Source organism: Lonchura striata, chromosome 1 (assembly GCF_046129695.1).
Source record: "Lonchura striata isolate bLonStr1 chromosome 1, bLonStr1.mat, whole genome shotgun sequence".
NCBI classification, from domain to species: Eukaryota; Metazoa; Chordata; class Aves; order Passeriformes; family Estrildidae; genus Lonchura; species Lonchura striata.
This window is the reverse complement of record NC_134603.1, coordinates 71,783,736-71,797,929: the sequence shown is the minus strand read 5'-3', so window position 1 is coordinate 71,797,929 and position 14,194 is coordinate 71,783,736. Positions and strand designations below refer to the sequence as shown.

The 14,194-nt window shown below is 34.6% G+C and overlaps 1 protein-coding gene across 3 annotated transcripts in view; it reads right to left on the bottom strand.

The window, feature by feature from the left end:
• MARCHF6 (membrane associated ring-CH-type finger 6) overlaps nt 1-14,194 on the bottom strand; it is a 44,677-nt gene that overhangs the window by 15,061 nt on the left and 15,422 nt on the right. For all 3 annotated transcript variants that reach the window (XM_021538422.3, XM_021538424.3, XM_021538423.3), the window contains exons 7-18: nt 12,736-12,928; nt 12,379-12,440; nt 10,527-10,559; nt 9,423-9,474; nt 6,704-6,762; nt 6,024-6,104; nt 4,789-4,857; nt 4,598-4,672; nt 3,663-3,797; nt 3,067-3,186; nt 887-987; nt 55-192 (exon numbers count right to left, since the gene is read on the bottom strand). In XM_021538422.3, the coding sequence (XP_021394097.2) occupies nt 55-192; nt 887-987; nt 3,067-3,186; nt 3,663-3,797; nt 4,598-4,672; nt 4,789-4,857; nt 6,024-6,104; nt 6,704-6,762; nt 9,423-9,474; nt 10,527-10,559; nt 12,379-12,440; nt 12,736-12,928 (1,118 nt within the window). The remainder of the gene's footprint in view (nt 1-54; nt 193-886; nt 988-3,066; nt 3,187-3,662; nt 3,798-4,597; nt 4,673-4,788; nt 4,858-6,023; nt 6,105-6,703; nt 6,763-9,422; nt 9,475-10,526; nt 10,560-12,378; nt 12,441-12,735; nt 12,929-14,194) is intronic.

Sequence of the window (14,194 nt, the reverse complement as noted above, 5' to 3'; positions counted from 1 at the left end):
TAAAGGCCAAACTGGGTACAGTGGTTGTAGCTGATTCCTTATTTTTGTACTTACAGCAAGTATCCAGCAGTAACAGTCCATGCTCGTACAAGACCTTTCAACCACTGTCTTGTATGTCCTTGCTCTAGCAAAGCTGGAAGCACCACCTGCAGCAAAAGCAGCTCTAGGGAAAGTTCACTTACTGGAGCGTCACTGGAAACAATGGGAAGAGCATGAAATCAAACGTACGGAACACTGTAATAGAAATCCTTTGCACTGAATCCTATTAATGCCACCACAATACAAAATTACATTGGATGCCAAGAAGGAAAATATTTAGTTTTTTGCTAAGGTTTGTCCCTATATATTACTCTAAGCAGAGAGGTTAGGCACTTTGGCATGTAATAAATTTAGGAAAAAATATTGAGAAAGATTATATCTAAGAATACAGTATGCATCTCTATTTGCATCTATCATTACTGTTTGAATTATTATTCAGAAATAGGAAAAAACTGCTATCATTAAAAAAATACAGTTACAGATATTCTTTTACTTCTCAAGCAACGACAATCAGGAATGAGTGCATTAAAAAGGAAAACATGAAAGGAACTTCACTATCAGAAAGTTGAAATGGGAAGTGTTTTGATGGCATAAAGCCCCGAACAGTTATCTTTACGCAAGGAATGCAAAATGCTTCTTTTTTCAAGTAGCTTTTAATTTGTCACATTGTATGATGTAGCTACATCCTTTACCCTTTATTTCTCTTAGAACAATGAAGATTAGATTAATTGAAAACAAAAAAACATAACAAAAAGTATCACTTTAATGCTCAGGGAGTGCAAATACACCTTTTCCAGTTATAGAAACACAGGAAAAAACCCCTATATTTTTAAACATAAATGCTCACCTGTAGAGCATAACATTATATGGAAGAAAGTTAGGCAGGAGATACTTAATAATGCGTATAGGAAGCCAGAGCATGAGCAGTACAATTGATCCAAAGACAATCTGCAATTATAAAGTAAACAAGTTAGTCCAAAAAGTAGAAACTACCAAACCTAGTTTCCCACCCATCTCTGACATGTTCCCTGGGTCTGGTGGGCTATCCCTGGCTAACAGCTGAATATCTACACAGCTACTTGCTTTTTCCCCTCTCCAGCTGAAGGGGAAGGCAAAACAGAAGGCAGGCAGGACTGAGATAATGGCAATTTAAGAGAGAAAGCACCAAGTATGCAATCAAAACAATAAGAAGAATTTACTCTCTACTTCCCATCAGCAGACAATCAGCTATTTCCTAGAAAGTCAGGAAGACAAACACTGTAAGCATGAACATCCCCTCCCAATCTCCTTTCTCACAGCTTTTACTGCTGAGCATGATGTCCTATCCTTTTGGTCAGTTCAGGTCAGCTGTTCCAGGGATACCCCCCTCCAAGCCTGCAGCTTATTCACTGGAGGTGAGGAAGTAGGGCAGAGCAGCAAAGAAAATTCCTGGATGTTGCGCAAGCACTGTCCAGCCATAGCCAACAGAGGCCTGTGTTAACAACACTGTTTCAGCTGCCCATTCAAGGTGCAGAAGGACATCTGACACTATGCAGAAAATCGGTTCCATCCCAGGCACCATCCCAGGCAGACCGGTTGACCACGATGCCCTCACCAAATAGGACTGCAACTGAATAAGCACCAGAATAACCCTGCTGACAGCTACAGCAATGTCAGAGAGTTCTTTCTTCCCCCTTCCCCAACACCAGAATTGTTTATTTTGTATTCCTCTCTTTTCTGAGTGGCTGACTTCTTACGCAACTTGCTGAAGCGTCAAAAGACATTTCAGTTCCTATTTCTTCACATTTCAAATTGATTGAAAGACTGACATTCAGAAGGGGACATCAAGTGCCTGAAGACAATGCACTTTTATGAATCCTGTTTCCTTAAGGAACCAGTTGAAAAATTAAGTTTTAAACACATTCTTACATTTCATATAAATAAGAGACTAAAGATGTGAAAAAAAAGTGTTTAATTATGTCAAAAAGAAAAACTGAATCCCGTTTTCCTGAAAAATAATAGTTTATATCATACTCTAGACATTTCTTTAAAATACAGAGAGAGCTTGAAAGGTGTTATTTATTTTTTGAAATAGTAAATGATTACCATTCTGGATTCTATATTCTAGCATGAGGGTAGTGAAAATTCTGAATTAATTAGCTGAGCAAATCAAAAGGTGAAGTTCAAGTAACTGCCTGTTCCAATAAAGTGTGACAACTTAAGTGAGACTATAAGCAACCAGTAGATCTTGGCTTGTATTTGGGCCACTTGATGTACCATGAAATTTCAGGCAGTTGAAGAATTACAATTATCTAAGACAGAATGCTCAGAAAGGTGGAAAGGTCAACTCCACTCAAATACTGAAGGGGTTTCTAACAGAATCAGGATCTCTCTGAGCTTTCACTGCTCAAAGCACCTCAGGTGTAACAACACAGTACATCAAAGAATGTTTCTGGTGTGTCACTTTACACAGTTCATGTAACATTTATGTCAAAGACAGTCTGCAACCCTTCCTTGACTGCATGCTCAGGAAATCTCAGACAAACAACTAAAGGGAAAAAACCCTCATTGTTTTCGATATCTTACAATGATAATCTGGAAACAGACACCACTGGCTACAGCAGCAGAATCCAATCCCAGCTCTAGAAAATTACTCTCACCTGCTTCACTACTTTGGCTGAACTGGACACGCAATGTTTACTGCAGTAACTGAGGGCATCATGAAAGTTACAGGATTTACAATATCCATTATAACAAACACTTGTTTTCTGAATATACAAACATTTTCTGGGACTTTGCATAATATACTTGGTTTAGAAGGGAGCTCTGAAGTCTAACCAATTCTCCCCAAACCCCTACTCTGAGCAGATCCAGAATCAGGCTGTTCAGAACCTTATCCAGTTGAGTTTGAGTATTGAAAGATGCAGATTCTGTTGGCAACCTGCTCCAGTATCAGTTCACTTCCATGCTGAAAATGTTTTTCTTTAAATACACAGTACATATGAAGCTTTATTTCCAAATAAAGAAAGCTTTCTGATAAGTCCTTACCACTGATAAGATAAACCTCCTGAGATGTCTGTAGATGGGCAAGTGAATCATTTCCTGCACGGGATTGAAATCTGGATCATTCAAATTCCTGAGAAACCATAAGACACCAGGTCTCAATACCTGAAGTAGGAAATAGAAAACAATATATGAGGAGAATATAATCTTTGTATTTATTTTTCATATTGAACAACACTGCTGCAGAAAATAAGTAATAGGATAAAACAAGATTGGTTGAACAAGATTCACCAAAATTGCACAGAAATAGAACAAAGAAAGTATTATCACAAGGAACTAGAGAACCAATAACCAAACATGAGCTTAATTTTCAAGTACTGATTGGTCTTAAACAACTAAAACATATTTGGATTCATTTGAAGGCAATGCTCAGATTTAACAGCTGAACAAACATCTCTAAGTAAAATTACTCAAAATCATGACTTTTCCACTACAGTAAGTACCAGCATGGCCATTTTAACATAAAACTGAATCCAATATACACACAAAAAATGGTAGCAGCAGTACCCACACATGAAAGATATAACAGTTCTGCATGTAAGCCTCTGTGTTACATACCAATCTTGTTCTTACAGACTCACCTCTCTTAGCAAAAGGATGAAGGATGCAAAATAGAAGACGTAAACCATTCCAACCAACCAATGTAGAAACATTGTGGTGCCTGGAGCAGACTGAAAGCTCAATTCTCTGTCTTTCAGAGTGGCGTCAAACATCTCCTAGAAGAAGGTAAGTAGTAAACAAATATGAATGAAGTTTGGCTAACATCCACAACTACTCTTTTGTATACCCTAGTTCATATACTACTAAGCATAAATTAAATGTTTGCTTTAACACATAAATACACCATTTAATTAGAGAAAAAAAGGGATTACTTATGATAAGAACAGCAAATAAAGATCAATATCTGATCAATATATTTCTTCTGACAGAAAGAAGAAATATGTCAACTCTATCACTAGCAGACTCTAGATAAAGTTACAGATCAATTTAAACAAAGTGGCACTGTGATGGAAGCAAATAATTCCTAAGTAAAATTCTATTTTTACCAAGGCTGGAAAAAACTAATTTTGTCTATTTCAAATTTATCACTCAGTATTTTTCACGACAGAAAAACTGTCCTCAATTCCAAGCAAATGGTAGGAAAGAACTTTGGACAACTTAAAATACGAAGTCATTACCATTTCATATAAGATGGCTACACAGAGAGGTTTATTGAATGCACAAGTTTGCCTATAAATAAGCTCATGATCACAGTGATCTTGTAACAGCACTAAAAAGGGTTAGGATCTTGTTATTTTAGTAATAACATGTTAATTTATATTTACTAACATAAAAATCCCCAAAATTAGCATTAGGCAGTACCTAACCCTGGAAATTTCCCTCTGGAAATGCCCTTTATGAAAACAGAAGAGTGCTGTCAAACTCATACTAACGGCTCTCTTCTCATGAGAATGTTTTTTTTCTTCAATTACAAACAATTACAAAAGATTTTATCGCTATTTGTTTCTGTTCTTACCAAGGAGCATATATCCAACCACCAGCCACAGATGAGAGGAAACACACCAATTTCAACCACTACTAACAAGGACACCTTTAGGAAAAGAGAAAATAACATCTCACTAGTTTAACAAAAATTGCTAAGAAAATGATAATATCAGTTTAAATTGAGAGGGGTTTTTTTCCCCCACACAAAAAAATTAGGATTACCTTTACAACAATATAGCAAACTCCTAGTAAACGACGTGATCGCTGAAACTTAACAAGAGCTGCTAAACCCTGAATAGCTTTGTCAAGAAAATAACACTGGAAAACACTTTGCAACAGTCCAATATCAAACATTATATTGTGTTGCTTTTAGAAACATGAAATTTTATAAAAGAGAAAAATTAAATAGTAAGTATGTGTATTATCAGCATTCTATTTTCAAAACTGGCTGACTCCAGTAGCCATGATCTGGTGTCCTGGGTAACATCCCCAAACATGCATCTAAAGTAAATAAATATTTATTAATAATAGAACCCTTCTTAAATTAAACAACCAGAGTTTTCTCAAGAAATAAATAGTCATCTCTGAAGACATCTGCTACAAATAAGTAAGTTTAGAAACTGAAGATCTACTTTAAATAGTAGCTTTCCCCTCCCTCCTGTCTAAATCAAATTCTCACCTTTTCCAAGAAAAACTGGATGCAACTGCACTTTGGGAGTTTGTTTTGCGGTTTTTTTCAGGAGGCAAAACCTACATGCTAATCGACTTGCACTGAACATCGGTATACTGATATAGAAAGTTGATGTTAACTTTGTTTACTTTTGAATAGAAAACTGCTAGCAAATGTATATTCTTTCAAATTAAAGCTGATGTAAAAAAACATGCAGCTTGAATGCAGCCTTCTTACTTGTGACCAAATAAATCAAGTACCTTCCAGTACTTTATTTTTTACAATTAAGAGAAAGTAGTTTTCTCTGAAAAAGTAATGAGAAAGAAATTCTTGATGCAAACTCTCAGTAGTCCAGAGACATACCAATGAAACTAAAATAATTCTTATTCAAAAAATCTGGCAGATCAAAAATATTTGTATAAATTTCCCATCATACTTCCTTTTATAATCTCTCTGCTACAACTACAGTCCACAGCAGAAGCCTATGGATAAAAATGAGGAAAAAATGATTCTACACTCTTCTCCTCAGACAGACCTTCAAGCACGCATAAAAGCCTTTGATTGTGTTGTTAAACGTGTGGAAATATTTGAAAGCAGGCAGTCACACCGACAACTTCTAAATCTCCAAGAGAACAGAAGAGACCTTTCCTTCTAATTTCGCCAAAAGAGCAGAGAAAAACAGTGAGATAAGTGCACCTTCATCACGTCTGCACCACCACAAAGCACAGCCAGAAAAAAAATTATTTACATGCAATTCTGAACCAGTGGACTACTGACAAAAGGATACATGACAAACAATTAGGGTCACTGCTAGAAGAACATATCCCACTATAGTTGTAATCAGGCCTTCAAAGTGAGATGCTTGAACCTGGAGCAAAGAGGAAAAAACATGAAAGTTTATCAGTCTCTTAGAAGATTACATCTCTTTTTGTGTAATTATTAAATTCCAAATTTCAACTCTTCAAGAAGAATGCCAAGTTTCTCTAGTTTTTACATATTTTAATAATCTACTACTATTTTTGTATCTTTATCAAGAATAGATAATGTTTACATTCACATTACAACTACTTTCTTAAAACTCAAAACAATCACAATATATGAAACAAAAAGTGCCACATTACACTGCTTCATTCATCTCCTAGTTTCCTCTACTTATTATCATCCACTATGAAAATTAGTAAACAAGTTTAAAATGTACATAAGGAGACTGTTAAAAAACCCTGAAAACACATACAGTTTTTACAAACAGTAAAAATGTCACTTGAGAAGTAAATAATAGAGGAAGTGGAAAAGAGTGGGACAACATGTTTAATCATATACTCAGAAAGGTTGAAGGACTAGTAAGAAGACATTCTCAAACTTACTTTTGAAACCACAAATAGAAGTGGAAATATGCTACAAAAATATTGTGATCAAATAAACAGCGGTAGTTTATTTTTCATTTTGAAGTTACAAAACAGTACTCACATATTCCTCAAAGCCCAGGCCAACAATGGAGAAGTGACCAATGTGGTATGGACAAAATGCTGTATAATGTAAGCAGAAAGGAGAAAAAAAGTCCATGAAAACTGCTAAATGAAGCCTTATTTGCAGGATGAATATTGTAACATGGTATTATTCTACTTCTCGTAAATTTCATTAAAAAAATAAAAAAATTAATTTCTGTGCAAATATTTCTAAGTGTTAGATTCCTATAATTTTATAAACATTGAAAATCAGATCAGAATTTGCACTTAAGGACTAAAACAATATAAAACTACACAAAATAAGAGGACAGTCTTTTCCTTCTTACTTCATCTTGCACTCTGCAAATTAATTCTATTTCTCAGTGTTATGTACTAGGCTGGCATGTGTCTCAGATTTCTGTTGTAACCTATGCTGTATACTCATTCTTTACCAAGCACTGAAAGACTTCAGTAGCCATTTTACAGCCTGGGACTTACTTTAACAAGGCTTCAGTTCTAGTTCTTTAATTCTTAAGAATACTTAAAATATTGTGAAAAATGCAAGCCCTGCAGAAATTTGCAGAGGGAAGAGGAGGGGGAAAAAGATGACACCCAGTAAAGGGATGAGAAGCAAATAAAAAGTCTTTTACTTTGAACTAATGTACTGAAAACTGTTCATTATTCCTGAGAACTCACTCCTGACCATTCTGAGGTTTCAGGAGAAATGCATTAGAGAACACAGCACTTCCCCATTTTTAGAAACCTGCATATTTGCAATAAAATCAATTTTTTAGTTACTTTATCTCACTCTATTGTCTCCCAACCAAGTTATAAAGGACTACAGAATTCAACATCAATTTATTATAGGGGCAGAGTGCATCAGTATAAAGTGAAGAGGCTGCAGAAGTGGCAAGCTTTTATTTTCACCTATATTGTCTTCACTACATTGTGGTAGCCCATCCTGGGAACTACTATGGACTAAATATTCCCCTAAATGAAAAGTGTGATAATTTTCTCTCTCCTCATTTCTGTATGACCAACATAAGAAAAATTCCAACTTCAAAACCCAAACAAACAAACCAACAAAAAAACTACAAGAAAAGATTAAGCGGGACTCATATTACCCTAATCAATGATAAGAAAAGTTTTAATTTATATCTCTTTTAGGAAAATCTGCAGTTATTGGGAAGAGCAAACATGTAAAAGATAAAGGGAGGAACTGAGCTCTCCCTGCCCAATAGGAACAAGAGAAAGAAAAGTGAAATGAAAATGATCACACTCACAACTCCTACAGACACTAGTAACTTAAAAGTTACATTTTTTGACATTTTATGAGAATATAGTGCACAGTTTGTCATGTTTTTAAAATAACATTATTAAAAAGATTTTCTAATGGATTCCTTAAAAAAAAAGCACAAAGGAGTACAAACTCCCCTGTGAGTACCAGAATGAACTATAAAAAATATTAATTAAGTTGAAATGAATTAATTTGTCCAAGGAGAATTTCTGGACCACTAATTAAGGTTACAAATGCTTTTCTTCTGCTTTATATTTTATCAAGAACCTCCTGTGACATTTGAACTCACAGCTACTATAATTACAAATTACTAGAGATTTGGCAGTTACAAATTAAGCAGTATTACTTAATGGGAAAAATACTAAAAATACATGAGAGACACACGTTAAATTCCCAGACCTCCTGCTTGCTTAGGAAAGTCATTATTTTCTCTATTTGTGAGTTTCCCCTTGGCAAAGCAGCTACTGAAAGTGTTTCTATACCACAGCCTCATTAAGCATTATTATGACTTCCTTCTAATTGAATTTTAATCTACTATGATTTAGAAATTCCATGGTTATTATCTACTTAGTAAAAGTGCCTATGTATTATAGCAGCTAAAAAAATCCAATTAACTTCTGATAAATAGGTATTAAAATAGAATAATTATCAGAAGGAATTCAAGAATTTCCCACCTCTTGTTTTAGAGCAGTTACAGTTTCTTGTGAATTAAACATACAATGCACTTATGTTTATTTTCTTTTGATTTGCTGTTCTGTTTCAGTATCTAGATGCTCAAATCACTGGTTCAGTGTCATGAGCTTTATTTTGTAAAAACTTATCTACAGTGCAACTTCAGCTTTTCAAACTTAAACCCTTCTGCCAAGAAAGACCACTGAAAAAACACCAAAGTAACATAAAAAATTATTTTCTAAACTTGTCATTTAGAGCAAGTGAAACTTTGTAGTATTTTTGCCTGGTATTTTTTGAAGTGTTTAACATTCTTCATTTGTCACTAAAATGTTACATTTTTGCATACCTCCCACCCTTTCAGTCTGAACTCCAGGAATGGATTCTTAATGGAAAAATTTGCATAACTCTATCTAGTAAAAACTATGAAGAGAAAAAAAATCTTAGCTATTCCTTAAGGTACTGCATTTCCTCGCAAATTAAATTCCCTGAGATTCCTCCTTTAATTTAACAATATTAGAAATAAATATTTTCTGTGCTTTAGGCGACATGGTTAAGGTTCTGCTAGGTTTCCTATTTTAAACCTATTCATTTAAAGAAATTAAAATGGCAAAACTAGCAAATAATAAATAGTTGTTATTCTTATTGCCAGTTCATTTTTGGTTCTGTTTTTAGAGGTCACATCTTCATTTTTCTAAAACAGCCTTAGAATAGACCTGCACTACGAATTCACAAAGAAGAATAATTTTAAAACCTAAGAGCAAACAATACTTACCAAAGACAAGTATGAACAGAGTATTTAAAGACACCACCCAAAAGACATGTTCCTGTAAAGGGTACAGGGGAAAGAGGAAGGAAGATGACAAGAAAACAGTACATAAATGTCAGTCTTTTAAATAAGTGACTTATCTTTTGTATCTCAACTTCTTATTTCAATGGTGTATTATCACCAGAACTTGCACATCTCATGTTAGAGTCAGGAAGTTTGTGCTCTAACACAAAGACCAAAACATGCAGCTCAGTTACATTCATGAACATTTATCTAGATAAGCACACTTACTCTTGCTTACATTTAAAGAGTTCCATCTTTAAAAAGAATTACATAAAATGTGTGGCTATTTTTTTCATAAATGAGAAAATGTTCATCTGAATTTTTAACAATTAGTCTTTGCCACAACAAACACATTAACAAAACTGACAGCTCTGATTCTAGACATGACAACACATCTCCATTTTTTAATATTGCTTTTAGCTAAGATGTGACCTCAGCCACAAATACACTGTATTTTTACTTCTTTTGATATTAATATTTAAGTATTTAAGGTAAATGACTAATAACATAATTGTAAACCTAAGGCATCACATTTAAATAAGAGACATTAATGGCCTTCAAGGTATTTTTCAAACTTAATGATTCTAAGATAGAACATTTTGAAAAGAGAGTCAACTGAAGATCTTAGATTTTAAAATTTAGTCTGTACTAGATATAGTGGTGTTATGGTGGTATTAGGACAAAAATATATTTGAATGATAATTGTATTTTAATTATGAAAAAGATCAAAACATAAGGTTAGAACACATATGTATTTTCAGTGTGTGCTTTTTAAAAGGTCTAGTTTTATTTACAGTGGAGTAAGTGACTCAAAGTTATCTACATCTTTTAAAAAATTCCCCTTTTATGCCACAAACAAACACCATTAATTTGTAAAACTCCTAAAATCCCAGTTTGCTTGATCATGACATCATATGAAACTCTCTTTAAAGAAACATATATATGATATGAAAATAATGACTTAAAATACAATTATGTATATTAAAAAATACAGATATTTAAAAAAATCCTTCTGTAGAAATTCTTGAAAAGTAGGATTGCACTTACTAAGAAAACCAGAGATCCATCAAGTCCAAGCATCTGTGAAGATAAGAAAGTTATTTTTACTTATCATAAAAACTAACCTTAATCTAAAATAAGCCTCTTTCCCATTGACCTTTATTGTCTAATGCACTCAGGAGTTTTTAACGGCTCAACCAACAGTACCAGCACATAAATTTTTACTGATAAAGAGAGAAACTAAGTTCTCATTCAACACAGAAAACTCAAGTGTTCAAAGGCAGTGATGTACATGTGGAATATCTCAATACACATGTACCTATATGCATCAAACCAAACACAGCATCTATTAATTTAAAAGCTGTTTCTCTCCATGACTTTGAAGACTTTGACAAAAATTTTGTATTTACAAAATATTGTAGTGATTGAATGGCTGTTTAAGTACATGTTTAATCAACTCAATACTTAAATACAAGAGCAAATTTTTCTTTCATCCTACTTGCAAAATATCAGCTTATGCTGCTCTGAGAAGAGTTAGTATTTTACCATTGACGTATAAAAGCAACCACTAACAGAGTAATTTGCTACACTGTATGCTATTAACTTTTGAACAGAATTGTTTTACAGCTAGGGAAGATGGCAAACAAATTCTTCATCACTCAGCACAGATGTTATGGGAAGCATCTACAGAGCAGTCAAAAATAATATGAGGACTTTGCACTAAGTTCCAAGATATAAGAGTTGCACATATTTTACAAATCAAACTAAGATGCAAAAATGTTTGAAAATTCAGAAAACGTGCATGGTATTCTCACAGGATGACATAATAGAAGAGCCTACCCCAATTTTGATACTAAATGTCAACTACACATCTATTACCTATGTCAGCAAATAACATTGAAAGTAGTTATGAGAGTATAATGAAACTGACTTCTATGTTCATGGAAAAGCAACAAAATATCATCAGTTAAGAATGTATCAGCATTTTCTAGCAAATAAATTGGGTTCAGAAATACAGCACTTTCATCCTGAAATAAACAACAGAATGGTTCAGGAACCTGAATTTCTGCACGTCTTTTTTTTATTAAATATCTTTTAAAACACACTAAGAAGCTTGCAGTAATTCAAAACAAATATCAAGATGTGTCACTCATGATGAAAACTGTATTTCTGCTACCCTGCAGTCGAGGCAATAACTATACCACAGCCTAGTAGTGATGCTGGTAAATCACATGAAGCTGCTGCACCTACCTTCAGTCAGATTGTGCTGCATCTGGTGAGCTTGAAACTCACATGTTGGCTACTTCTAGACCAGCTACACAAACGTAATTTTTAAGTCTCTACCCTACTCCATGATTACAGTGTATATGCATGCCATACTCTAGTTATGGAATTTGTGATCCACAAACAATACAGACACCATATTACATTAAAACGCTCCATCATTTTTAGAGAAATACATTGGCTTTTTGCAAAGAAATCTAAACTTCTCTTTTCTTTAGTCTAATGCTTTCATGAACACTAAAGTTAAGCATAAACTACATCTAATGCAACATCTTTGCACTAATCTGGCCCAGTGTCCTCAAAGCAGGCTGCAAGTCAGTTCCATGCCTCACCAAGTGGAAGACTTCAGAAAAGACTACTAAAACATGTTTTATGCTGCTACTATATACTTATAAACTGCTATAATATTTAAAATCAAAGAAATGCTTCCTTTAAGGGTTAAGAAGTAACATCATAATATTTTGTTTATAATATAACAACTTTTCTAGGTCACTAAAGGCTCTTATAAAATAATGATTTCCAAATCTATCCCAAACACATTTTAACACAGCAATACTACAAATCATTTCAAGTATGAGCCTGAATTATTAAATTCAAGAAAATGATTCTTACTCACCCGCTCCCAAGTAAGCTCTTCTGCTGCTCGATCCCATTCCAAAGCATTCCAGTTCATGTCATCTGAGGGGACAATGGCCATTTTTACACTGTTAGATCACCCAAAACAAGATGCAACCACGCCATGTTATGTTCTAAATGAACAAAAATACTTGAGTGCATAATATTCATATTGTAACTGCCGAAAGCTTTTCAGCAAGCACATGCTTCAGCACTCAAAACACATGACGTTTTAAAAGCCAAGATAAATAAGCTGAAGTGGGAATTTACACAGCTTCCTTCAATTACAACAGTTTGATATTCACTTAATTTGTACTTAGTAAGAACTAGAATATTAATGTTTTGAGTCACCTGTTACCTTGTGCTCCATTGTTTGCATCTGCTGCATCTTCCACTACAGCATCCTCTTCATCTTCATTATCTTCCTCTTCTTCATCTACTTGTTCCTCTTGAATTTCAGGGTTCTCACCTACAACTACATTCTCAGCTGCTGGGTTAGCAGGTTGATCAAGCACAGCATTTTCAACACCTCCATTTACAGCAGCCTGAGCCTGTAGAAAAAGGATTTAGTACTTGGTTAAATTGATCACGCACTCTTCGTGCCTTTATCTGGGACCACTAAACCTTTAAAAACAGGAAAAGAAATATTCAGATAACTTTACAGAGTAGCTGAGGTAGGAAAGGGCCTCTAGAGATCATCTCGCCAACCTGATTACCCAAAGCAGGCTCAGCTATGTCAGGGTTAGTGCTTGGCTTAGTTAGTTTCCACTTGGCTTTTGAGCCATCTTTTCCTGATGTGGAAACTTTACAACCTCTCTAAGCAACCTGTTCCAGTCGGTGATCACAGTAGCAGTATATTAAAAAAAAAAAAAAAAAAAGACAAAACCCACCTGTTTGTTTTTTTTTTTTAACCTAAATGGAATTTCTTGCATTTTAATTTAAGCCTACTGCCTATGGTCCTGTCACTCAATAACAGTAAGAAGAATACCTGTCACTCAGTACCAAGAACATGGCTCTGTCTTCTTTACAGCCCTCCATCAGGCATTCATACAGACTGGTAAGGTCCACCCTGAGCATTCCCATTTTCAAACTAAATAATTCCAGTTCTCTTAGCCTCTCATCATGTCAGATGTTCCAGTCCTTCAGTCATTTCTGTTGGCTCTTCACTGCACTCACTCCAGTCTGTCCATGTCTCTTTTGTACTGGGGGACCCTAAACTGGATACAGCACTCCAGATGTGGTTCACCAGTGCTTAATAGAGGGGAACTCCCTCATGGAAACTTTCATTACATGAGAAAGATGATAATTCAAGGCCAACTCGAGTCTGTCATGAAGATGAGAATCTCTGTCTTTTAAAAACTGACAATTACTAAAACAACATTTTGGACTATCTCTTCCCTATGTGTGGATCGCTTATATGATCACTTCTTCACCCAAAAGGCTCCTGGAAAGCACTGAAGGAGTGCACATGCATGTGTGGGGAGTGGGAGGAGGGCAGAGAAGCTCCAACTTCAGTGGTGTCAACAAAACTTAAAATTTCTTTGAGAACAGTGAATTGTTACCTCATGAAATACCAGCATACTTAGGAAAAAGACAAAATAAAAGCAAACTGCATCTTCATTAATCATGCCTGAGAACTCAGCTTTATGTGCATAAAATTATCTTAAAAATGGTAAAGATACAGAGCTAAGAATCGATGCAATGCTACACAATAAAACAACTTCAAAAACATAACAGCAGTGTCACTGAGTTTGTATAGGAAGAAGTGTTCAACTTCTGTAACAAATAAAGATACCATGAAGTAAAATAACATTACT